This window comes from Pezoporus flaviventris, unplaced genomic scaffold (genome assembly GCF_033815535.1).
Source record: "Pezoporus flaviventris isolate CSIRO_AGI_PZ_B2104156 unplaced genomic scaffold, CSIRO_AGI_Pfla_v1 ptg000002l, whole genome shotgun sequence".
NCBI classification, from domain to species: domain Eukaryota; kingdom Metazoa; phylum Chordata; class Aves; order Psittaciformes; family Psittacidae; genus Pezoporus; species Pezoporus flaviventris.
The window spans coordinates 78494736-78521868 of NW_026892550.1; the positions used below are offsets into that span (position 1 = coordinate 78494736).

The window sequence follows — 27133 nt, forward strand, 5'->3', positions numbered from 1 at the left end:
CAGTCTGTACTCAGCTTGGGGTGATAGCTGTGTTGGGCCATATCTCCTGTCAGCACATGCAGATACTGCCTGTGGTAGTGTTAAATACTCCTGATTTGTAACAGGCAGGGGGTCTGTGATTTCTTGAGGGAACTCGCTTCTCCTTAGATCTTCAGGAGAGTAGTCCTTTTGCGCTTCTGCACTGGGGTAGTGACACAGATGGTTCATCCCAAAACCTGACAGATGTCACTATGCAATTCATACACTGAGGAACTAAGTCATCCCTTAATATACCTGCTGACTCTCATCAAAGGCACCAAGAAGTGCTAGTTACTGATGTTTCAGGTCAGATGCTTGCCTTCCTCTCTCAAGGCTCCTGTGCATGAGCTCTGCTACTCCATGGCTGTGAGGTGGATGGTAGGTAGGCCTCTTTGGAGAGGTGCTTAAAGCAGCTTTAGTGTTTAGACTTTAGGAATAAAAAAAGCCAAGAGTGAAGAAAACAAGTTGTTCCTCCCAGGAGAGGCTGGTACCAGTAGCACGCTGCCCTGGCAGGTAGGCTGCCACAGTAATGACAACACAAGAAACCTGCTTTCTTTTGCAAACCTTTGATTGTGGAAGAGTTTTGCAATCACTGTAAGAAGAAAATCCAAGGTTTAAAAAAATGCGTGGAGTGCTCCACTTCTTGGAGTGGGCAGCGCTTTTGCTGTGACGTTGTGCTGGCTTCAAGCCTGGAAACCCTAGGGCACGGGAAAGAAACAGCCTAACACCGCAGTGACACAAAGTAAGTTCTCTCTCTCTGCCTCTCACTGTCTCTCCCCACCCTCCCTTCCTGCTTCTTTCCATTTGTTTATTAGTTTGCTTAATTGTTAGGTGGAGGACAGACTTTTTGTACATCTCAGCGTCACTAAACTTGAAAGAGATTATGTAACGTGCAAAGGTACAATTCTCCAAATTAGATATTTTTTAAAGGGTAAGCACTGTAGACAGTTGGATATTTTATCCCTCCATGTAAAACAATTCATTGTCATTAATTAATTAAAAAAATCATTAATTAAGTCTTGTATTATTTTTCCTGCTTCATTTAATTTTAAATACCACTAAGGTCAATGATTCGCTAGCTTGCCAAAGTGCAGATTTTTATGGAGTTGTTATGGAAAATATATTGTTTCATTATGTGTAAGAGAAATGTTTCTACAGTTTAACATTTTCTCTAAGGTAGATTATTAGGCTAGGAACATAGAATTAAATAAAATTAAATACTGTGTATAGAAAACCATGTCACTGATTTAGATACTATTTATTTAACAAAGTCAGAGGTTTCACAAAGTTAATCATCAGCAAAATGCAAATCAATGAAGAATGTATTTGCTTTAGATAACTCTGTCTTTCAGCTCCCATCCTGCAAAGATTGTCATAAATCTAAATTCACCATACTTTATTTATCTATAACTTCTTTTTTTCAATGGTTTTTGATTTGTGAGCTGTTAAAGATGGTTTAAGGAAGGTTAGGTCAGGTCTCTACAAATGTCAAATGTGGTTCATTCTGAAATACACGTGTTTGACTTTTGCATAGTTACTTTTGATAGATCATATTGGAGCTGGATTCAGAACTAAAAATTGAAGTTAAAGTGTTTATGAGGCTTTATATCTCTTTATTAGACATCAGTGTCTATTTGCAATCATTAAGGGTAACTTTTAGGCACCTGTTGGGTTGCTAAGAGAGTTTTGTCTTTTCTGGGCATGGGTGGACATTTCTCAGGGAGTCCAGCTTGCTCCTAGGCATCTTGCTTGGAAGAGCTGAGCTCTTCAAAGGAACAGAACAACCTTTGCACATTAGCATGGGACCCTGCCACAGCCCTAATGCCTCTGGTGTTAAAAATCCCTCACAACACTTAAATGGCCTCTGCTCTTGGGTCAGCTGTCATCTGGGGCCTGCAAGAAGAGAACTTTGAAAGGTTCCCAGAGCAAGGTGTGGGAGGAGAGGGAGGAGAAGGAAGAGGGCAGAAATGCTACAGGCCAGTTTCTTGACCTGTGTACCTCTATATTTCTCTAATACATATGCTAATTTATATCAGTGCTAAATAATTGGTTTCTGTACTACTGCATCAGTTTTCCAACAGGAAATTGGCAACAGCTCTTTTTGACTTGTTAGCATTCCAGATCTTTCTGTATTAGCCGGTTTCCCCTGATCAGCTTAATCTACATCAACCAATGTATCTAAGATGACTATATGCCCATGGCAGGGGGGTTGGAACTAGGTGATCTTAAGGTCTTTTCCAATCCTAACTATTCTATGACTCTATATCAGAGCCAATTTTTAAATGGTAATCTTTGGCAGTCTCATTAAAGTAGCTACATTTATCATCTGTCTTGCCAGGAACTTGTAGAGACATGTGGAATTAGATAGTCATTGTTTGTTTCTTTTAATCAGTGCGCCCTTTCCCTAATGCATCTTTACCTGCCATATCTCTTATCCTATTTTCTCCTCTGTCATCATTTGTGGTCTGATTCTACAAACAGTTATCCAGTAAATAACGTGACTTATAGAAATCTTGACAGAATGGTGCAGAGTGGTATTCAGTATTTCTGCAAATTCATAGATTATGCAGTTAGAGAAAACCCTTATAGCATAATATCAGCAGCCTACTGGATCATACCAAAAGTTCATTTAGCCTGGAACAGTGATCGAAAATGAATATCTAAAAGAGAATATAAGAATTGGTTCAAGCATGGCAAAGATGTTTCTCTGACATAACTATCCTAGCCTCCACCTGCCTAGGGACTTTCCTCTTTACAAAGATTCCTAAAAACTGTCAGCAAGTTGCCTCTAAATTTTCAATGTATCCAAGAAGGTCCTGAAGTCTTTTAGAAAGCAGATTTCACAAAGCAGGTGCACCAATACTTAGCTCATTACAATGGCACTTTAAACACCCTTTAACACACTTCCTGAGAAAAGGTGTCAATGTGTAGAGATCTCAAGAAGTGTCTCACCATCTACTATGTATGAAAAACATTGGAAACTTTATTCTTATGCAAATAATACTTAAATGTAGTGATATTTTTCAGGAAGACCTACATACCAGATCTGAAGGAGGAAAACCATGGACAGGTCAATCACTGCTGGTCAGCTTAAAGACAAGTCACTCTTCCAGGACAGCGACGGCAGTGCAGCTCCTGCCAAGAGCGTGTGCCATAATTGTTCAAAGCTAAAGGTATGATAGAGGAACCCTCACCATATATTTTCACTGGAATACTAAAAATGGCCATTTAAAGTTCTATCAAAAATCAGATAGCTGTGTAGGACATTGACACCATGTGTGTTGGAAACAATGCTCTAGGTTGTGAATCCAAGCACATAGAAGTCAATAAGTGTGTTCTGAAGTTGAAAAGCAAGGCCATATTTTACTAAGGAAACATTTAGAGACGGGCTATAGTCATAATGGTAGTTGCAGTTACATCTTTTTATAATTGCTTTTTAGAACACAAGAAGTAGGAGTAATAAGACATGCTGTAGCAGGAGCAAGAGTAGCAGTAATGAGCAACTTTATGCTGCAAGATTTCATAACGAAAGAAACAGCTAAAACAGTATGTGGAAGAAAGATGGAAAGTACGCACAGCCAGTGTCAACTTTCCTTTCCTTTGCAGTAGAAAAGGCTTTGAAGGCCATCCTGAAAGAGAAAGTAAAACCTTCTGGTTTAATGAAAACAATAGGAAGAATCTCTTCACAGAGAATTAGAAAACAAACTATTTGATTTTTACTTTTCTTGAGTAGGTAGCTCAGGCATCCAGCCATGAAGGAAAAAATGTTTCTTTGCAAAATCAATTATTTTCTCTCTTCAGATATTTCTTGGAGCTCTAGCTTTTTCCTTTTTTGCCAAAGGATTTTCTGGAAGCTACATGAAGAGCATGTCCAGTCAAATTGAAAGGAGATTTGAAATCTCATCATCAATTGTTGGCATTATTGATGGCAGCTTTGAGATAGGTATGTGTATTGTCTTTGAAAGTGGATAAATACTGCTTCTGAATATATTTTCCCTAAAAAAAAAAAATAAATATTTTTTTCATAAACTTACTGAATCTTCTTCCTCTTGATACAGGGAACTTACTGGTAATGGTACTGGTGAGCTACCTTGGACCAAGAGTTCATCGACCAAAAGTAATTGGTGTTGGATGCCTCATCATGTCTTTAGGAGCATTTTTGTCAGTCATGCCTCAATTCCTAATGGGACGGTAAATATGGAGAGTTTTCACATTTTGCACTAATTGAACTTGACCATATAAAGTGTTATTTAATCATACACTTGAGTTAAAAGCTTGACAATAGTAGTCTCTTCCAGAAAATATGAATTTTTTTAATAGGTGGGTTTTTAGTATCAACTTTCTAATTTCATCTCTGAAAGCTTACCTCTTTCTACAGGTAAGTAAGACAGAAACCTCAGGTTTCTACAGAACTTATATATAATTAAAGTGGGTTGAATTTTTACCTAGGATGGATATCTACAGATATTTATATTTTTTAATAGATATTCTCCTTCTTTTTACACTTAAATGAACTGTCATGAGATCTTCAAGGAAGAGGTTTCTTTCTCCATGGTAGCTATTCATGCTAAGCTCTTAAGATTATAGATATATTTATCTATCATCTCCACTAAATTGAGGGAGAGTTAAATACCTAAATACCTTTCACATCTAAGCTTTAGTGATTCCACAGTTGTCAGAAGCAGTTCATACATCTCCAATCCATTAGCATCTTGCTGAATAGTAGTTGAAAATAAAATCCTTCTGTCCCTCAAAAATTAAAATTTATTTGTGCATCTTCTCTGGTTCAAAGATAATAAATGTGATAAGGAGGGTATTGAAAGAATCATATCTGGTGACCATGGTATGGAAAGTGGCCACAATCACCACTCTGCTTGGAAACTTACACTGCAGCATAGACCACTCTCCACAGCACTGAGCAAAACCCAGTGGCCCTGGGGACCTCACTGTCATCCGTCACAATATTAAAGGTTACCACTTGATTGCACAGTCAGAGGGAATATCTGTTCTCCATTTATGCCAATGCAGCATAAATGTACTCAAGCTGGCTTCAATTTTCTTAGCAGATTTGCGGTTAGCAGCAAACTGACACATGTGTTTTGCAGCTGGTTTTAATCTCCTTATAGACACATATAGGTTACTAATAGATTCTTAGCTAACGAATTTTAAACTAGCACAGAAATCTTTGTAGCATGTCTGTCACATAGATAAGAAACTGGTGCCACTATGGGAAAACATCAGTACTGTTGCATGTAGAATGATGTGAATAGACTCTACTTCTATCCTTTGGTCTAAAGAATGATCTCTTAAACCCTGAAAAGAGCTTTTCTGCTCTTCAGCTTAAGGAAATATGAGGTTAGTATGGTCAGAGTATTTTGAAAAAGATACAAATGATCCTATATTTTTTTAAGTGAGAACACTGGAAATGGCTTGCCCCTCCATTTTGCTTATATGTGAAAGGAATGAACATGAATGAACACAAGGCTCATACACACTTCCTGAAAAGCAGACTCTTTCATGTGTCAGTTGTATTTTACATAGTTGTTTTCCAGTTATAATTATGAAAGGATAACTGTTACTGTGCACAACTCCTCTATGAGTGTATCAGCTTGCTCCCTGGCATCATCTGAGGGCCATCCAGTCACAGATGCTACAGAAACACCCAGCACAAAGAAAAATTTCGGTAAGCAAAAGCTCTAGTGGTGGGTTCTCTTCTTGTCCCTGTTTTATACACCTTCTTGTACTGAAAAACTGCCAACTCCTTGTTAGAAGCCATGATATATACATACCCACCTTGTAATGGTTGTTAGCCCCTGTATTTTAGGTTATTTTTCTGTTGCAGTAAAGTACTATAAGAATTTTGCTCACAGAAATGTAAATGTTTATGGCCTGCAGGATGTGAGAAAACAACAAATTCCCGTCTGTGGCTCTTTGTGTTGATGGGGAACCTTTTACGTGGAATTGGGGAAGCACCAGTTATGCCACTGGGTGTGTCATATATTGATGATTTTTCTAAAGAAGAAAACTCAGCATTTTACATAGGTAATATGCAAATCAGTGATTTTTATGCTAAACAATTTTTCTTTAACATTTCTGTAGCCAATCAAATACTCTCTAAGAAAATCATCTACCTGCTGTGCTTGGGATGATTTTAAGTTGTACAGAGACAAAAAAGCCATGCAAAAGAGATCTCATGTTTATTTTGAAGGATATTCCCAGATGCTTCTTTTGCTTTTGCTGAGTGGCTTCTGCTCCATGTGCCAGTGTTCTCTGTGTTGAAGTGAAGCATAATCAAATACTCATTTCTCCGAAGTGAGAAGTCGTATCTGTCTTATCTGGCAGTTCAACTTCAGTATCTCAGCTTCATTCTTCCTAATCACTGTTTCATAGACAGGAAAATGATCCTCATTGTTATGATCAGTAATCACAGTGATGCAATTGCTTCAGAATTGTTTCAGAAGCTTTTACCTGGCTTTTTGAATTTTACATGCAGCACACTTCCTGAAGAATGCTTTTTTTAAAGTCACTAGTTACTGAATTAAAAACCAGCCCCTTGCCAGGGTGTTGCAATAAATCCCTTCTAAGTGGGATTTTGTTGTTGTTGTTTTGACGGAAGATAGCCTGTTGCCCAACACAGAAAGTTTACACCCAAGCTAATTAAGTTGTTGCCAAATTGATTGAATAGCATGGAGTGTTTGTGTGGTTAAGGAAGGTCAAAACCGCTGACTGAAACAAACCTGGTGAAGTTGAACTGGTCATAAAGATAGCATGACACAGTTTCAGGAAGGGCTCAGTCTGCAAATGCTACAGGGTAAGGCCATTGCAAATGTCTTAATTTGGGGATGAGAAAATTTGCAGGTTGAAGAAAATTGAAGTATAGTCAGAGGAGCTGACAAAAACAAAAGTTCCACTCAGCAGTGATAAAAATATTCATAATCACCTCCAAGCTCTGATTAAAGGTATTTTAAAAAGTTCAGTTGAAATTTTTTCGTGTCAGAATCTGATCTTGGAGAGATTTGCAATGGGTTGGACTACTGGGAAAGTGAGATTAAAAATATAAAGTAGACACAAAGGAAGTATGGATTCAGTCAAAATGAAAATTTGTTCAGGTCATGCAAGTGAAATAAAATATTTAGTTTATAGTGTATTCAGTATTTCATTTTAACATTCTGAATAGCAGTTTTCAGTCTCTTATTCCATTTTGATGGACTGACCCATTTTACAAAGGTAAGTCTTCTGAAACAGTCTCTTTCATAGAGCTGAAATTCCTTTAATTCTTTTCTATATCTGATTTTATTTATCAGTTGACTGAGTCAATTTATGATCAGTGTTTTTGTAAAATAAATAAAAAACCTCCTATAATAAAAACAGTCAAGCTTGCTGATTAGTTTTGGCCATTTATCTCATCATTTGACACTGAGCAAGAAGTTTTGCCTTCCTGTCTCTCCTTTTTTTTTCTGCCCTTAGATGTTTTGTTGAGTAAGAACATAAGTTGTTTTGAGGCAGAGACACCTTATTCATTTGCTCCTAGGGGAATTCCACCTTCTTCTTATCCCATGGTATCTCCTATTGTAAGCAGAGACAGAGGGAGAAATGGAAGCTTCAGTGAGGCCAGTAACAAAACTGAAAGCTACTTTTAAAAAAGTCATTAATTGATCACTATATTTCTTATTTTTTTTTATTTTATTTTTTCCATCCTCAGAAGTACCTGTTAACACAACAGTTAGCTGATTTGCTGTTCTGGTGCTGAATGAAACAAAGATTCTCTCTAATGAACTTTGCTCACTCACATACTTACCTATGGAAAGTATTCTTAGGATCCTTTACCTAATCCCATGTCCACACACTTCTATTGTCCCTATTATTCTAATGTGACTCCAGACTGCAATGTCTTCTTATATATACATCATCAGATCAATTACTGCTACTAAAAATTAAACTAGGGGCTTGAACACACACTACAGGGAAATATCCTGACTTCTACAAATACAGAACATCATGCAAACTGTGAATAGAGTTGCAGGTACACTTAGGATACTTCCAGCAGGTCTAGAGTTGTTCATTAGTTAACTGCCACAAGCTGAACAATGTAACTACAAAAATGTGAAGTAGGGAGGAAGAGGGATAAAAGTCACTGTGATGCTATTTCCTTTCTCCCCGTTCCTTCCAAAACACCAGTCTTGCCAATGAAATGCATGCGGGGATCCACGTGAGACCATGCTCACTTTGGCAAACCCCTGTATGGGTGAAGGAGCCTGCTTCCACATCATGGCTAGCATGTTGGCAGCTTATGGCTTATTTTCTTACTGCTCAGAAGCTTCCCATTAGACATCCCCTAACACCCTGCAGCCCACTTCTGTATCCTTCTTCCTCTCTCCTCAGAGAAGAAGGTATGCTTGTCTGTGCAGTATTTTGCTCATTCTCCGGTGCTGCCTCCTTTCTCTTACAGGCCTGGTGAGATCCTCAGGCATGTTTGGGCCAACCCTAGGGTTCCTGCTTGGGTCTTTCTGTGCCAGCCTCTGGGTTGACATTGGCATTGTGGATGTTGGTAAGAGACCATGGAGTGGTGCGTTAACTGAGAATATAGCTGTATATGATTCTGCAATTTTATATGATGGCTGTTCTATGATTCTATATAGGAGCCTGCATGGCAAGAAGCACCTTCCCAGTTTATTACTCCAAAAATGGGGACTCCAGAGGTTTTTTTTTTCTACTTGAAAGCTGGTGTTATTTACATTTTAATAGCTGCAATGCTGTAGTTGACTGGAATGGCCCCTGATGCAAGACCCCTATCCCCACTGCAGAAAAATTTTGCACCTCTTTTAATGCTTGTGCATACACTTGTTACAAATGAGGAAGTGAAAGGCCATTCCTACACTGAAGGAACAGTGAAAGGCCTTTTCTTGTGGACACTTTCAACGCTTGACAAAAATTATGTTCTCTTAAAAAGCATGCAGCAGAGATTCATATGAAAACTCATTTAATTATTCAAACAACTTTAAAGTCTCTCATTCCAGGGAAAATTTGAGGAACTTCAAAGAAAAAAAATGTTAAGTTTGGGAATGGAAGAACGAGGGGACAGAGGGAAATTGAGAAATATCAAAAAATCTTTTTGGGTGCTGAAGGGCCCTCTTGCTGTCACGCATTCCCACAGAAAGTATTGAAAAATTGCGGCAGGGAAATCCTACTATGGATCTAAATAGAGATATCTATTTTTGACTGCTTGGGACTGATTTGATTCAAGCTGCATTTTGATTCTTCATATGGAACATAGATCACCTCTGTTCTGATTCTTAAATTATATATATATATATATATATATATGGAAACCAATAGTAAGTTTAATTGCTTTGCATGATGCTTAATATATTTTCCTGTCTTTCTGTATTTTATAGATGCCATCACCATAAATCCGAAGGATACCCGTTGGGTTGGTGCCTGGTGGCTGGGATTGCTTATCTGTGGAGCAGTTAACCTCATTGCTTCATTGCCTTTCTGGTTTTTGCCCTACTCCTTACCAAAAGAAGGAGAGAATGAAATCCTGAAGATTAGTCATTTGCCTGTTCAAGGAGATCACTGTAAAGCAGACTCCCCAGCTCAGCCTCAGTTAAAGTTTTCAGAAGCAGTAAAAGGTGAAAGATTTTTGCCCAGATGTTTGCATGTGAATTCTTTCTCTTTAGTTCATTCTGAGCTGAGCATGGATTTTCATGACCACAGCAGTGTGCGTTTTTGCAGTGCAAATGATGGACAAAAATGTTTTTTAATTTGTAGTATTATAATTACATGCTAAGGGTGTGTTTCAGTCCTCTGCATATATCAGGCAGCTGGAAAAGCTCATTCTTTGAGCACCAGAGATTCTCACTTCAACACAGTAGTTGTTATGTCGTATATTACAGCTATAATCCTATGATTATGAAAGAAGAAGGTGGAAAACATAACATCCCTCCTTAATGACCAATCCACTGCTGTCAGGTTACTGTTTCACTGAGGCCAACATCTGGGAGGGAAACCTGTAACTAAGTACTACATTAGCTGTTGGAGGGATTTCACTGGGTTCATACTTCCTATATATGAGCTCAGTGATGCTATTCACCTTGTATGTGCAATATCAGATCCAGCTACCCATTACTGGAATCCCCCAAGGCTTTTATTCATATGTATGTAGGCATGTGCACCCTTTAGTAGCCACGGCAGATGTGTTTTGAACTCTCTTTTAGACAAGCGTGCAAACAGACTACAGGCTAAATGCAAATTTTCTTGTCTTTAATTTAATGGATTTAGGTACTGTAATTGAGGGTCTCATGAAAGGTTCCAGCCTTTTGCTGGATCAAGTGCTCCCTTTCCCTGATCATCAGGTTCATGTTGGGCTCTAGTGCGGTTTGTGAAAGTTCCTGCTTTAGACACTAAACCTTTCACTTGGTACATTATAGAGAGTCTCAGTGTTCCTCTGGGGACACTCTTCTGTACAAATATCAGTCTGGCAAGCCTTAGTGCCTTTGATGAATAGTCCTGTGTCACACACAGATAATCTAGGATTCCTGATTCCTATTTGAGCATCCACTATGACATTAAGCCTTGCTGCACAGTTGCTGCGCCACTAAGTCATGAGGAAAACTCACTGGAGCAAGCATATATTTTGATAGGCAAAGAATTATTTTCTGCCAGAATTAATTACTGGCAGTACAGCCAGTAAAACTTAAATCAAAGTTAGTTTTATTATCTAAAGGTTGTCAAAACAACTCTTCTCTGTGTTTAGCAGGGTGTACAGCATATACCTCTCCATTGCAGGTTTCTTCCCAGCTCTGAAGAAGCTGTTCGGAAATCCAGTTTTCCTGGTGTATATCTTCCTCACTATTCTGCAGTACAATTCTCTTGTTGGGTTGATAACCTATGAGACAAAGTTTATGGAACAGCAATTTAATGTATCAGTGGCAAGAGCTATCTTTCTAATTGGTAGGTACCTGTCCTTCATTAAAATTCCAGTGTCAAAAAGGAAGATTTTCATTCTTATTTTGCCTTCCTTTTTAGGAGGTTCTTATTGTGAACCATTTTGGTTAAAAAAAAAAAAAAAGTATGTAGTGTTTTATTAATTTTTATACTGTATTCTGAAAATGGATGTTAATTTTAGTGTTAATTTTCCTGATGTTCCCTATTTAGTGGGCTAGAGGATTATTAAAATTGGGTGGATTTTTTTTGGCTGAAGTTTTTATGAGAGTGAGATTTCGATAATGAAAACGTCTGTTTTCATGAACAAAACCCACATGTAAGCTGTAGTTATAGCTAGAAGAGAAAATATCCAATTTAGAAAATGTCTAATGAAATGTGTGATTTTTCCTTTTCAGAATAGCATCTTGATATAAATCTTCCATTTTGATTGCAAATACAAATTTTATGAGCAACAAGAAAAAAATGTAAAATTTGAGTAATTTCATTCAGCTCAAAGATCTTTTTATAGTTGCCAGTTCCCTCAAAAATAAGTTCTTTGTAGCATTCTACCAAAAAAGAATGTTAAGATTATATTAATTTTACAATGATTAATATGGTCTGCTAACGTGGCAAGAAAACTGGGTATTTGAGAGCATTGCAGAATTGATATTCCATTAGTCTGAAGGCACCCTGTTTTCCTGCAGGTCAGGTACAAATGTGGAAAGAACTTTCTTTTTTCTGTTTTCTTTCAGATGCAGGGAAAGTTTTAGAGAAAAAACATGACCCCCAAAAAACAACCAAACAACCAAACACAGGGAAAAGCCAAACCTACACAATAAAAACTTGTAAAAGCTCTCTACTTAGCATGTAAATATTAGGTCTGGAGTTTGTGAAATGCTGAACATCTAAATTCAAATCTTTCCATGACTCACTCTTCAGAGCAAGCTAGTACCCAATGCAAATCCAGATGCTGCCCCCTGTCATGTTACATGTTGGAGATTTTTTTTTTCTTTTTGTAACTTTCTGGAAGTTTAATGATTTGTTTGTTCGTTTGATGAAGAAGTGCTCATGAGCTAAGACATTTATCTCATTTACTCCAGTTTCTAACAGGCACCTTTATAGGTTTTTTATATCAGTACATATACAAACAACAGTACAGTGAAAAGGCAGGTGATGTTGAGGAACTAAGCTTTTTAAAATCAAAATATGATTTGAAAAAAATGGAAGTAAAAAAAATTACTTAAAGCTAATTACAAAGCCCTAGGAGCTTGAAGGGTCTGTTGGAAAACAAGTCGGTATATGATATTTTGGTAAATACTAGAACAAGATATTTTTTCTTAAAAGACCCGGTGCAAGTGATGAGAGTAAACATTTTTATTACCTTCTATTTGCAGGTGTGATACTTTTACCCATCACAATCCTGGGGATGTTTCTAGGAGGCTTTCTGATCAAGAAATTCAAACTTCACGTAACTGAAATGGCAAAGTTTGCATGCGTCACCTTTATTGTAGCATATTTATTAAACCTCTTGTACTTCACATGCAGCTGTGAGGTGCTCCAGGTGGCCGGTTTGACAGTGCCTTACTCTGGGTTTGTATCCCTTTTGGTTTGTGTTGGTTGTGTTTGTCCTGGTTGCTTCCTGCTCCGTGCAGAAGGTGGTGTCCATATCTGTTTCTTTGCTCTCCCAAACCCATCTGGCTTTGTATTCTTATCTGGGCTACAAACCTTCTATTCTGTAAAACATTTTAATTTCAATTTGGATGAGTTCTGAAACATGTCTTCTCTGCTGATTTACTGTAGTTTTGCTATGTCGTTTTTCTTGCTAAAAAATGTGTCTCGATTTAAAGACAAATTTCTGTTGAAATTGACCTGTATTAGGTCATCTGCTAGTGTTAATCAGTGTGGTTTCAGCTAGAGTGGAGCTACTGTGATTGATGATATCATTTTATTGCTCCCATGGTGGTGATTACATAGAAGAAAATACTGGGTTTTGAGACAGACTTGTCAGGCTAAAATGATACCTGGTGTTGGGGGTGAGGAGAATATCCTAGGTTTGGTTTTCAAATTTTGTTTAAGCAAGACATTTCTTTTTCTGAATTGTTTATTGCTGGATATTGACAATATTTCTCTATATTCTGGAAAATTATTAATTAAGATGGAATTTATCACAAGCAAATTAAAATTTTATATCTCAAAGCTTTAATTTAAAGCTTACCATGTAAGGGAGTGGGATGTATAAAAAGTTGAAAGTGGCTTACTCATAGTCTACCTATGGCTTTGCCTTTAAAAGGGACAATCCTCTAGATCAACCTGCATGGGGAGTTACCAGTCTCCTTTAGTATCTGGAGCTCCTGATCTGCCTGAGTCCATTTTCTTGTTTGGGAGGTAGAAAGTAGTCATGTCAGGAGTGTGTGCTGCCCAGGCAGGTATTCCTCCTCCCTTACCAGGACCACGGTCATGCTTTCTTGAGCACATTTTTCTGAGTCTAGCAGCCTGCTACAATTGCCTACTGTTTAAATTAAGCTCAGTCTGGTCCAACAAATTTCAAAGGATTTTAAAGGATTAAACTGAATCCAGCAGGGCTTGCTAGATTTTCAATTCAGACAGAAACTCGGTCTTATGTTTTTTAAGCCATGTTCAGGGAAATACCTAAGTTGTCTCGGCAAACCTGGCATCTAGTTCAACTTTGAGATTAGTTACATAAAAGATGTCAGAGGTTTATGTAGTTGAGAGAACTCTGGTTGAGTGCCATATCTGATGCTAGAGAGTGAACTAAATATAAGCAAAAACATCAACACAGCAAATATTGAAAGAGCAATTACAGTTTCCCCAGGACAACAGACTGAAGAATTTAGTATGTGCTAAAATTGTTCTGGTTAAGCGACTCACTGTTTTATCCATCTAACAATTTGTAGTTTCAAGATGAGCAGCAGCCTAGCGAAGGCTAAATCCCCCACTTATTTTCTTTCTAAAAGACTGAAATGTAGCCCCTTGAGGTGTGTTCTAGATTGAGAGGTAAGGAGCTAAAAAAAGGCAAATTTTGAACAATTTTTCCTTCATACTGTGAGTGACTTCAAGGCAGGGGTGATTTGTTGATGGTAGACTCCTAACCTTTTCTGAAAATTGACCCCTGCTACCATGCCCTCTGATTCACTGCCCCTTTTAAGTCTCAATTTTAGTTGTCACCCTCTTAGCTTATCTAGCTCCTTGGGGCCTGATTTTGATGTTTCTTACAGAAATGCTGGTAGAAGTGTAAGCAATGAAAGTCCATGATAACCTACAACAAGGAATGAAATCTGGTAGGAAATGGGGCTCCAGCCTGTTCCAGGTGCAGGGCTGTTGCCACTGCTGAGTATGGTCAGAACTGAGACAGAAGCTGCACTTCTCAGTTAGACTAATGCAACTTTCATTGCCAGTAACCAGCTCTGATCCAGTAAAAAACATGTCAAGGACATCTTCCTGCTGCAGTTGTATGTCATTTTATATCACCACTTCTAGCACCCAAATATGGGATGGTATCTACTGCTAAGGAAAAGTATGGCCAGTCTACAGGTCATAAAAGATCCTAGTTATGATTTTCTTTTTCTTGGGTTGAGCTTTCAAATGAAAAAGTGATAACAAATATTCCCTCCCAGTCAAGAATACCCAGCTTGTGAGCTCCATGCCTTTTCAGCAACAATCCATAAAAATGTTAATGCTTGATGAAAAATCTCAAGAGCTTTGGTTTAGCTGAAATTAGCTTTGTCTGCACATGAGAACTTCACGGTCCATTGGATGGTAGCAGATACCTTTCCATGTTGATTACTTTACTTTGTCCATGATTTTCCTGGGTGTGCCTTGATATTTTGTTTGACTGTATAATTTGACCACTTAATTCTTTTATTTCTTTCTGTTTTCCTCCAGATTAAAGCATCTTTCATCCTCCAAAAACAGCTTCATGGCCAGTTGCAATGCTGACTGCAGCTGCAAGGTGGATCAGTGGGACCCTGTATGTGGAGATAATGGGATCACTTACATGACAGCCTGCTTTGCAGGATGTAAATCATCAACTGGGACAGGAAAGAATATGGTAAATATATAGGTGGATAGATGATTATTTAGTAAGGCCTGTTGCAATAGGACAAGGGGAGGAGGTTTTAAACTAAAAAAGGATAGATTCAGACTAGATATAAAGAAGAAGTTTTTTATGATGAGGGTGGTGAAACACTGGAACAGGTTGCCCAGAGAGGTGGTAGATGCCTCATCTCTGGAAATATGTTCATGGTCAGGCTGGATGTGGTTCAGAGCAACCTGATTTAGTTGAAGATATCCCAGGTCATTCCAGGTGAAATGTAACTAGATGACTTTAAAGGCCCCTTCCAACGCAAACTGTTCCATAAATGTATGGTATAGCTAGATTTCACAATCTGTGATTTTTTTTTTTTGGCTTTGCAATTAAGAAACTTGTAGACACAAATTTCCATTCTATATGGTTTAAACTTGTAGAAACAGAGTGAATGCAAAGCTGCAGGGAGGACTTTTAAAAGAGTTGGGGTGAGGTAAGTGAGCTATTCAGGAAAGACATGAAAACCTCAGAGTCTTAAATTACATGTCTTGAATGCTTTTATTTTGATTTTCCTCTCAGCAAGATGACCATAAATTTGGCTTTAAGTTTCTCAGTAGATCTCTTGCTGTGTAGGTACAACACATCTAAGAGAGGTTTGCTTTAGAATACCTTTGTTAGTCTGGTTGTTAGACTAGCAAAATCAAGTGGTGTCAACTCATGTACAGCTGACCTGTGTAAAATCGTGAGTGCTGGTTTCACAAACTGTTACAGATCATACTGGAATTGCCTGCTTTCCTTAGCTGTCATAGCTCAGGAAAGCAAGTCATAACACTAAATTGTACAGCCAAGAGGTCCTGTAAATATATATCTGGTCATTTTGCTCAGCCATTTTCAGGACTTCCTGGGCTAGGCCATTAAGAACAAGATTTCAAAAGTGCATGCAAACGGCCATGTTTTCTGGCAGAAGCAGAATTGTCTTGTCTTCATGTAACAATGCTGAAAAAGACAAGCAACATTTTCAAGCTTATATCTGTATATTCCAACAATATTCTCTTGCTTCGCTCCAGGAAAATTTGCTTTCAAAACCATGTCTCCTACTAACTTCAAGCTATGAAACAGCCCACTCTCAATCCAATGCCAAATGCTGTTTCAGATGCTTAACAATAGCTTGTGTTGAGTCCACATCTATATTTTTATTGTTACACATCTACTTCACAGGATTCCTGAGCAGAATGGCTGGATGACAGTTCATGTTAGAATTTCATAGCTTTGAGCTACTTTAAGCATACACAGAGCACCTTCTGTCCTAGAAATCACATGGTTGAAACTAGAGTCACAGTTGCTTTGTGTCTTTGAAGCAGCTCAGAGTGGCTGGAGCATACCAATGAACTTGGCCATCAGTCTGCAAAGATGATTAGGGAGGTTCTTTCAGCTTAAACAACAGCCTGCCTGTTATGGGGAGTAAAAAATCTAGCTACTAAAATACTTTGTGCCACTGAATTCTGATTAAATATATTCATCCTCTCATCTTTTCCTTTCAGGTGTTTCACAATTGCAGCTGTGTGGAAGGACAAGGACATGGGCTTGCCAATTCCTCTGCGGTTTTGGGACAATGCCAAAGAGAAAGCTGTACCAAAGCATTTCCCTATTTTTTAGCATTACAGACTGCATGTGCATTTATTTTAGCCTTAGGAGGCACTCCTACATACATGATTATGTTTAGGTGAAATACTTTACCTTACCTTGGCCATAAAGCATGGGGAAAGAGAAACAGAATATGGTATCTACTATTTCATTCCTATTGTGAGGAATGGCATGCTGATCAGTTGTGGCCCTGAGGCTGCCTATAATCTGAAATCCAGCTGTCTTCAGAGGCACAGCTAAATGCCTGTCCATCAATTTAAGTCCAATTTAAGGCTGAGTAGATCCTTTGGTGATGAAAATGGTGAGCCTTATGCTGATCTTGAACATTAGCTTTCACTTCCAGTGACAGGGGTGTTTTTAACAGAGCAATGAACTTGAAACAAGATGCGGTGCTAAGCCATATCCAAGGTGACTATACTGTCCACATTGCTCTGGAGAAAAACATTCACCTTTGTTAAGACTCATTGCCTCACAGTGTTTTCTGTGTTGTGAGAAGTCTCATACTCCCATTTTTTGTCAAGCTGGTATAAACAGAACTGTCAGAGCAATAATTTTTTAGTTTTTCATTCTTTCAGTTGTAAAGCAGCTCTTAGAAGAAAAGATAATGTTCTGTGCCTTTTGCATGGAGATTTCTATCCACTCATATTCATGAGTGAATTGCAGTCTTTAGCAATCAGCGCACATAACTCTCCTGGCTAAGCTGATGATTCTTCTGCAGTATTTCTAAGTACAGCCATTCTTACCACATGACTGTATTATGAACAAGGCTAACTTTGCTGGGCAGTTTTCAGAACACTAATGTGTGTAATGAGAAGCCTTCACGTTAATGCTGACAAGACAGTATACTGATTTTATATTGTCAGGAAACAGGCTGGCCATAGAAAGTCTCCATTCTGCCCTGTGCTAGTTCAGTACTCCCCTCTGCTTTTTGTCAGTTCTTCCAGTTCATCTGATGAACAGAGGCTGTTTCTCCCTGGTAGGAATGAAGTGCTTTTGTAGCCAGGTAACTCACGTTCATTGTCTCTCTGTAAAATGCTAGAGGCAGAGGTAGGTTTTACCTGCGTGTATCTAGCAATGACTGAACACCCTTGTTCTGTCTGTTCACCACTGCACGTTACATTCTCTCCTAAAGTAAGGCAGCTTTTTGGAGCTTAACTTATGGACACGAACGTTTACTTTTAGCTGGTTCACTTTAATTTCTCTGCACATCCTCTCCCCAAAGTGTTTATGATCTGTTGTCCTTGAGCTCAAGATCCATTTTGTAGATTCTCCATTCATTTCAATGAGAGTTCATTCACTGAAGTTAGTGGGAGGAGGCTTCACATTTGTACTTGAACTCTGGTGAATGTTTTCTATTAGGTGTTCAGTGACCCACAGTACTCTTGCAATAGGACACATGCAGATGTTCACAGCATGACTATAGCTACATTATTCTATTGCTCCCCAAAACAAAACACTATTTTTGTTTTCTTTTTAGATCTGTTTCACCAGACCTGAAATCCTTTGCTGTTGGGATTGAAACTTTAGGTGGTAGAGTATTAGGTAAAACTTCCTATCTTTGTGGGATTCAAGTAGGTAGTCAAAGAGATAAAGTAAAGCTAGCAAGTGCAATGCTTTGCTCCAGATGAGAACAAAAGTAAATTTCAAAAATTTTTTTTGTTTGTAAGCAAAAAATTCCCAAATCTTTGAAATGTTTGGAGGAGCTTGCTGTATGTTTCCTGCTATGTAGTTACAGATTATTATAATCTCTTCAGAAATTTTTTCTATGCAGCAAAAGAATCAGGAAAAGGAAGGAAATATCATTGTAGTTTTGAGGGTTTTTTAGTTTCACTGGCACTACTACCTGAGTTTGATCAGTCTGGATATCCTTAACACCTATGCTGCCATTTGCTGACCTTTTTTCCCTTAGAGCTACCACATATTCTGCCTATTATTTTCTTTGTTTTTAATTTCTCTTTTCTTCTTTGTTTATCTGCCCTAAATAATGATTCAAATCTTTGGACATGTAGTCTGCCCTGCCTTTAGCAAAACTTGCCTTATCCTCACTTGTTTCCTGAATTTTTAAACCTTTCCCATGCAGAGAAGCCCAAATAGTCATTTGGATGTCTCTCCCAGTCTTCATATTTTAGTTGAATGCTGCAGAGTATCAATCTTGTGCTTTTATGAAATAGTTTTCTTCACAAAAGTGCACATTATCTCTGAAATGGCTTACTGATTATATTAAAGCATTATGATTGTCTAAAAGGAATTCTTATAGCACTACGTAAGTAATACACTAATTACCTAGTTGGTTTTGAGCGAGTACTTAATTTGACCTTTTTGCACTCAGATAACTTTTAATGGCAAACTGTTGTGCAATACCTGAATAGATGATACATTAGTATTCATAAATATTAATAAGTGGCATGTAATTCCACAACAGTGACTGAAAAAGAAACATTGGTTGTATTATTTCTTTAAACAACGGAAGTTAAAATTCTAACAAAAATGCCATTAAAGTAGAATTACCAACATTTCCCTCATTGAATATAATAATGCTATAATCTTCCATCCTTTCAACTCCCTTTAGGTACTTGCTTAAATATTTTGTCAAATCTTGGAATCTCAAAGCTGGAGCTGGATGCTTAGTCACATGCAGTTATAATTCAGAAACTCTGAGATTAACTTCCTCGTTTCTTTACCATGACATTAAACATTGAGATCTCCGTGTCTGAGATCATGTAATAAGAATTTTCTTTACAGGAGGACTCCCAGCCCCTATTTATTTTGGTGCCTTGATAGATGAAACCTGCTTGAAATGGGGAACAAAAAACTGTGGGGGATCTGGCTCTTGCCGGGTATACGATACAAAAGCATTCAGGTAAGCTAGAGTCTTCGGCAATGGATTGGGAATTTGGCTTCTGAGGCAGCTTTGGGCACCATTACTGAGGTATACTTTGCCATGTCAATTGTCAGTAAACCGATTAGTATACTAAAAGAGCCAGAACACTCCTTATTTTGACTAGGCCTTATTAAATCAAATAAGCCAAACAATTCTGATTCAAGTCTGATGTTTGACATTGCAGTTACACTGCCTTACATTGTCAGAATTAGTTCTTTACTGAAGCCTTAATGCACTGAATAACTCTGCAATGCGTTGGCTTCGTGGGAGACTGAAAATCCATGGAGCAAGTTTAGCACTGAAGATGCTCTTCCTTATCCCTCATTTCTCTTCCTCCTAATGTATAAGACACCCCACAAAATCCACTTGGAGGGGGGACCCAAATGACTGGTGGTACATGGAGACCTGCGGCCGGGACCACCGAGTACTGCCAGTGAGGGTCTGGGGGGAAGGTTGGAACAACAGGTAAAAAGCCCTTACTGGTGCAGCATCTCCTGTCCCAGCCCTATAACAAAGCCTCCTGGATGGGAGCAGTCTTCAGGCAGAAGGTATTTCTGCTAGGAGTATAGGAACTGATTAGAACCTGCCTGGGGCTAAAGATCATGAGATTTTTTGCTTTCTGTCTGTTATTCCTCAAAATGTGTGGCAATACCTGGCTGAGAATAGATGGCTTTGCCAAAGTGTCTTTGATATCTTACTTGGTTCTACTCAGAATTGGCAAGCTTTATTAATATAAATATATTTTGTCTTTTTTTTTTTTCCCTAGAAATGTCTATCTTGGCCTCATTGCAGGACTACGAGCAGGATGCTGTCTTTTATACATAGTGGTCTCTGTTTTAATAATAAAACGCTTCAAAACACATGGCAAAGAGATGAAAGATGTTAAAAATACAGAAAGATCAACTAGCAAAGAGGCAGTTACTTCCAATAAAAAAGACATTCTTCCTGGTGCAAGAACCTCAGATGAGAGTGAAGAAACTCGTATGTAAAAGAAGAAGCAAGGTCTTTTCATAACTTTGCTTATGCTTCATGTTTTCTGAACACAACAGAAGCCTGACTTTTGACTTCAATAGCATTGTGGGGGTTAAAAAAAAGTATCTTTGAAACATTGACTTTTAATTTGCTTTACCTTATTGTCTTCCTCTACTCATCTGAAACAATAGGGGGAAAAGGTTTTCAAAATTTGGGGAACTTTCCCATCCCTTTGCTCTCAGTCCCAATTTAAACCAAAAGTAGGACTAGATGAAATATTTCAAATGTCATATTTTTGAATATGATTGAAACATTAAAAAGAAGAAATCCACAATAAACTGCTTTTCCATTTTTCATCAACTTTATTTCAAGTCCTCTTACTCTCTATTTAGTCCTACAGCTCTAAATGGCCAATTAAGTTATACTTGCTCAGTTGCTCTGATGGCCTTTGCTGCATGGTTCATGATTGGAACTCTTTGTTCCAGACTGGGTCTCACAGCCCACGCTCAGGTAAGAGGCCTGGAGCAGTCAGTGAGCACCCTCTGAACAAGAACTGCACAACAGTTGGGCTTTGTCTTGAACACATTTAACAACCAAAATGGAATGCAAACAAAAGAAAGTGGTGTTTTAATTTTGCAGCATGTCTCAGTATTGGGCTTGAGTAAAATGACTATGAACTGATACAATAAAGTGATAGGTGTTTAAGTTTCTTTGATTTCTTTTGATTTGTTTTGGGGATTTTTTTTTTTTTTTTGTAAGTATGTGTGTGGGCATTTTATCCTTATGACCACTGCATTTATGTCACACGTATATGGATTTCCTTCCTTGTTTAAAGAACTTTCAGTAAACTGTGAAATGCAGTACTGAAGACTTGCAAATTCATGGCTTTCCACAGACAGCCTAGTCCTGAGAGAAACATTAATAAAAGATGCTTCCAACAGTCATTACTGGGAAAAAAAGTCTCAAAAAATACTTAAAGTGAGATATTTCATTGACAGTCTTCTTGATGTACTTTTGCAGTGGGAGGAAACATACCTACTCAGATCAGTGGAGGTTTTGTATCTATCATCATGGCCATTTTGATTTCTTTTCTGAACGGTCTCTCTGCTCCCTGCAGTCCTGCACATAAGCCTTTAACTAGGAAACAAGCTTTATTTTCTATTCTTGGGCATGGAAGAGAGCACTACACTAATATAAAGAAAATCTACCACACTTTATCTGAGAAAGTAGCAGATCAGCTGGCTAAAGAGAGGGACTATCCATATTAAGTGATCTTCTAACCTTTCTGCTACCATCTGCCCCATGTAAGTGCAAGAACAGGAATGGGAAAATGGTTGATCTAGTACTCGCTGAAAGGACGTTCTTCATATCCTGGCCTTGGGGATGGTGTTATTTGCACTTATTTGCTTTAAGACAATGAACAGCATATTTAGACATCGCCTTTACAGTCACAGCTCTGATTATAAACTGTCAGCAGATATGGGGAAGCAGTGCACTTTATGAGGGAACAGGAGTGAAAGCTTCTATAGTACAGGTGATGTCAATATTGCATCTGGGTCTGGAAATAATTAAAGAAAAATCCAAGTACCAGAAACTCCAGGAATTTTACACAGAGCAGATCATGGTGTGTGTTTCTCCTGCAAACAGGAGATTTTCAATTTAACATTGAATGAATATATTGAGAATTCTGATCTGCACTATACATATACACTCAGTCAGGTGACTCATACTAACATCATTTCCCTTTTGTTTCTGTTGTTCGGGTGTTTATTTCTGTACATTGCTTTTTATACTACAGGTCTTTTGATGAGAGCATCTTTTGCACCTATTGCTTGATTTTCCTGGGAGGAAATGTTTTATCAAAGGTGAGTTGGTAATTGATGTCAGACTAGAAATGAGATTCTGGTCAGATCTGATGATTCATATCCAGATATTTACCCCAGATGCAACTTGGTAAAGTGAGCTTTTTTGAACAAATAAGACTTAACATCAATGTTAGTAACAGTCCCATATTGGCAATAGTGTAAGCTCTGCCACAGGTGGTATTAAATGAGTCTCCAGCTCAGTGTACTCCCAATTCCAAGATGTATCACTTGCTTATGTTTTCAATGTGCACTGTTTCTTGTGTGCCAGTCTAAGCACTCTTCCGTGTTTCTTCAAGGGAATAATTTATTCTTCAACATGAATTACTTCAGAATATGTAAAAAATAAAATAGGTGGTCAACTGAGGGTCATTTTCTGAATTTTTTTTATCCCCTTGTCTCTCATAATAGAGAATTAGAGACATTCTCTCTTTTACTTCCTTCTGCTCCAAAGGAAAGGTTTCACCAGATAGAGAGACAGAAAGGCCTCTGGGACTCTGGTTTGATTGCAAAGACACATTACTGATTCTAGGATCAAAACTGGTATCTTTGCTCTGTGTGACATGCTCAGAACTATCTCTGACATCTCTTGAGTTCCATCACCAGAAAGATCCTCCAAGAATGAAAAGAAATCTGTTGTATTCTAAGGTGGTAAGAGAAATTGTTAGCCAGGAAAGCTATTTTGGAGGCAAATTTGCAGCTACACTGCAAACCAAATATTTTAGGGATCATTACAGACAAATGAATTAGTGGGCCTTAAACCATGGTGATTCCACTGAAATCAGTGAAGAAAAAGTCAAACCAGTGAATTTCTATCAGTCTGTGGGAGGTTTAAGGGCATGAGCCTCGTGTTTACACAATGCTTGTTTGAGGCTATCAAAAAGCCCTTTAATGGCATTATCAAAGACCTTGTGTCAGAATAACTACGGAAGGCAGAACTTTATCCCAGAAGATGAGGTAGTTATTTGGCATTTCTTTACTTTTATATAATCAAGCAGACACAATGACCTATGACTACCTGTTCTTATTATATTTTCTAGTTGTTTATAAAAGAGAAAAAAAGACAGCAACCCTAAGCCCACAGTTTTCTGTATGCATTAGTATCACATACCCCACAAAGACGAAGCCCTCCTATGGGTTTTGTGTCCCCATTATGAACAAGTCCTGTCTTTCATGGAACAAAAATAAATTGGGAATAAAGTACAAGCTGTGGAAGAATAAACAAAATATACTTCAGGCTGTCAAATTAAATTTAAAGCATTTCAAATATTTTAACAATATAGAAGAAAAGTACACTAAATTTATCCCAGTGATTTTTCACTATGAAATATATTGTCATTTTGCCTACTTCTAGTTTGAAATATGGTCAAAGTTCTTTCTAGCTGAAACTGTTAATATGTGTATGAATCACAAGTTATTTTCTCCAGCATCTCCGAGCAGACTCCTTCATGGAACCCCTTTGCACTAAAGTGGTCTGTAAGGACAGAGACTGCTTTTTAGAGAAGGTAAATTGTTTGTCTGTGTATAGCCAGGGATGTTAGGAAAGAAGAGTGGCCATGGGAAACATGTATGCATGCTGTATGTGTCCCAAAGTGTTTGTCCGTCTCTTTACCAGACCTACATTATGGACAAAGTGGACTCTTGAGCCTGAGACCTGCCTAATGCACCAACAGTGCCCTGCAGGAGATAGCAGCCCTTAGCTAAGGTGTAAAAACCCTGTGTTACAGTCTCTGGTTAAGAAAGTCAGGACTCTTTGAAGTATCAAGCAAAACCTGGCCATGGCATCCATAGCACAACCAAGTGCAGCACAATGGAGTTATCATGCGGGTTTGGAAAGGTTGTGCATTGCATGTGCAGTAGATTTGGTCTTCTGAGACCGACCATGGTGTCACTGCATTTACAGTCCCACTTCAGTTCTGGGACTTGTCCCTCATTCATAGGATAAGCCACTTGAGGCAGAGGGTTATCTTCCATCAGCATAGGTGGAACAAAGGAGCCACCCAGAAAGACTGGAAAGCCCAAGAGGCTGGAGCTTACTGTTAAGTAAGAGCTTTCTACACAGCCACCCACTCATGCCCCATGCTAGGTTTGCTCCTGCCTGGCCCACTGTTGGATACAGACTGATGCTTGGGTGTCTCTGGCAGCTAACCTAGTGCTTATGGTGTGGGATTAGAAGCAGAAAGATTTCTAATGGGACTGAAGTGCTGTTCTATTGTTGTTGTTATTTTGGTTTGTTGTTTTTTTTTTTTTTAATTTATATATTAACTCTTCTAAAGGTGCTGTAATGTGATTATCGCATTTAGTGAAAAACTAAGTCATAAGTCTTGAGTGATCAAGACTATCAGGAAGGTAGAGGCCAGCAGATTTCGGTAGACCACTAGAATAAACTTAAATCAGAAAGGCTATACAGAAATTATTATGTGAGAAATACAGTTAGAGACAAAGTATTCTTATGGAATTATCGAGATTTGCTCAGAGGAAGACTTACTTGGTGCAGAAAAAATTTCTCAGAAATATTTCCAAAATTATTATAATAAATTTGCATCTTAAAACAGAGACATTCTGAATCAGTGACTGTCAGACCTAAATAATTCTTCTCCTTGGCTGTGTTACACTGTAAAACATTTATATAAAAACTCAGCATCTTCTTCTCTAAAATCACCAGTTAAGAAATCATCAGAAGAGTTTCCTGTTCCTCTGTAAGGCATATTGCTGCATAAATGAACGAGTACTCTTCCTGTTATCTGCAAAAATAGTAAATGACTTAATCTCAATTGTACATATTATTATCTCATCAATCAAACACTGATGTATATATTAGCTCATATATCTAAAATTAGTATTATATAAAATCTCAGACTTGGGTTTCCTGTGCATCTAAGTTCTGCGGCTCCCATGGCTCAGGTGTCATTTTTACAGGAAAGGTATTAATGAAGATTCAGATGAGGCCAGAAGGCATCCTCCAATAATATCCTGCTTTTAGGTGACTTCAGTCATGACTGTGAAGCTTCCCTACAGGGAGTCCATATGCAGCCCTGTGGGAGAGTTGTAGCTAGTCCCTCTGCAGCTGCTCCTGGCCCTACACTACCTCCCTCTGGATGTGTATCCCTGATAACAAGTGTGGGTTGCTAGTGTGACTCACTACACAGGGATGTTGGAGCCTGATGTCCCACTGTGAGGTGGCCCTACAGGAAGTGCTGATTCATAACAGTAGGAGAGTGCAGTTCTGCCCAAACATGCTGGTCCTCTTCCCTGCATCCCGTGGGCTGTTCCTGCCAGCACAGCAGCCTCCCTGCCACAGCTGTAATGACTTGAGTTGGTTGTATCTGCTGCAGCTGCATCTAAGATCTGAAGACACTATTGGGAACTGTAGTGGAAGTACCATGGTTTCCATTTTTTTCTGTAGATCCCAGTAGACACTGTCTGAGAGAAAATACAAAAAGCCATAAAGGAACAAAACCAGCTGGTCACCAAGCTCTCACTGTAGAAGATAAGTTGCAGCAACTTGGAGAGAGGTGACTGCAAGTAAGAGAGTAACTCCTTAACAGGATTTTATCCTTCTTCAGGTTGAAATCGCACAGAGCAGGGACTCTTGTGTCAACACAAATAGTCCTAGCTCTCCATTCAGGACCTACCCAGAGTTTGCCTTTCTGGATCAACTGGGCTGTATCATTTGCAGATTTTCTTTTTAATGGAAGAAGTTGGACAAGACAACTTGGTCTGGTTTTTGTATTCAATCCTTTTATTAGTACTCCCATGACTTTTTTCTTTTCCCTTCTTAATTCAACTTTCAAAGAAACACTAAAAGCTGTTGTCTTACAAAGGCTTCCCATATGTACTCTCTGACTGTATTAGAAGTGTTTCAACCATTTCAGCTGGTTTAGGATATAAAATAATTTAGGCAGTACATTGGATTGATATGTTTTTATTTTGATTTGAATGTTTGACCATCCATCAGTACCTGCTGCTAAGGCAGTTTTGTTCTGCAATTTTACATTTGTTGAAGCCTTCAGTCCTCTTGAAGCCTTTTAGGAGAAACAGGTGTATACTTGTTAAATGCACCTTCTGCAGTCGCTTTCCAGGAAATGCCAGTGAGTACCAATGTTGGCCTTTATTGCAAGTTCAAACTGACTTCAATTTGGCAAAGTTCATCCTTGTTAAGTAGCAGCATCAATATAGCAATAATAACAACTCATCCAATTGCACATGTTCTACACCTGTTAATGTTTGGATGACCTTAAAAACTAGCTGTTGGATTCTTTATAGCCCTGAAGGATTTTTCTAACAGGGCTGGATTCAGGGCATTTCTGAGACCTGGATGGCAAAAGTATTTCTTACCCTTCATAATGCTTCTTTTCAACTAGCTCAGTGCATTCCTAAAGTTAATGAAAACAACAAACAACTTTAAATCCAATGTATTAAAATGAGGATTAAAAAAAGACTAGTGGGCTGAAATTAATGATGATTCAGAAATGAGTCAGCTATTGAGCTCTCTTTCAAAATCTGTTTTCAAGAAAGAAAAAACGAATAGTGGAATAATTGGAAACTAAGGAGCTTTTGCAAGTAAATACTTGCAGGTACTTAGTGTTTCTGGAAGTAAGAAATTCCAGAAAGCATGCAGAAGAAGGTGAACTATGAAAACTAAGTAGTGCTATTATTGACCACTAGCAAGTATCTTTTAAAAGTACAATTTGGAAGACCTGAGAGATCTGACTGCACATGAGACATTTACCCTTGAAGTGAGTAGAGCATCAGTGGTCCATCCCTAGTCAGGCCTGTGACTAT

General features: G+C 38.3%; 1 protein-coding gene across 3 annotated transcripts; it reads left to right on the forward strand.

The window, feature by feature from the left end:
• The first annotated feature begins 604 nt into the window (after positions 1–604).
• Positions 605–21189, forward strand: LOC133264579 (solute carrier organic anion transporter family member 1C1-like). Of its 3 annotated transcripts, none has more exons than XM_061444412.1 (15): positions 605–760; positions 3046–3191; positions 3820–3961; positions 4077–4209; positions 5571–5701; positions 5914–6060; positions 8468–8566; positions 9414–9650; positions 10807–10971; positions 12339–12534; positions 14848–15013; positions 16531–16712; positions 18111–18175; positions 19376–19493; positions 20281–21189. In XM_061444412.1, the coding sequence occupies exons 2-15, from the start codon at positions 3081–3083 to the stop codon at positions 20501–20503; spliced, it is 2115 nt and encodes a 704-aa protein (XP_061300396.1). In that variant the 5' UTR covers positions 605–760; positions 3046–3080; the 3' UTR covers positions 20504–21189. The 3 variants fall into 3 exon arrangements, 2 of the variants coding, with proteins under 2 accessions (XP_061300396.1, XP_061300403.1); XM_061444419.1 differs by lacking the exon at positions 605–760 and adding an exon at positions 931–949; XR_009741724.1 differs by lacking the exon at positions 18111–18175 and having other exon boundaries at positions 20281–20418.
• The last annotated feature ends 5944 nt before the right edge of the window (positions 21190–27133 follow it).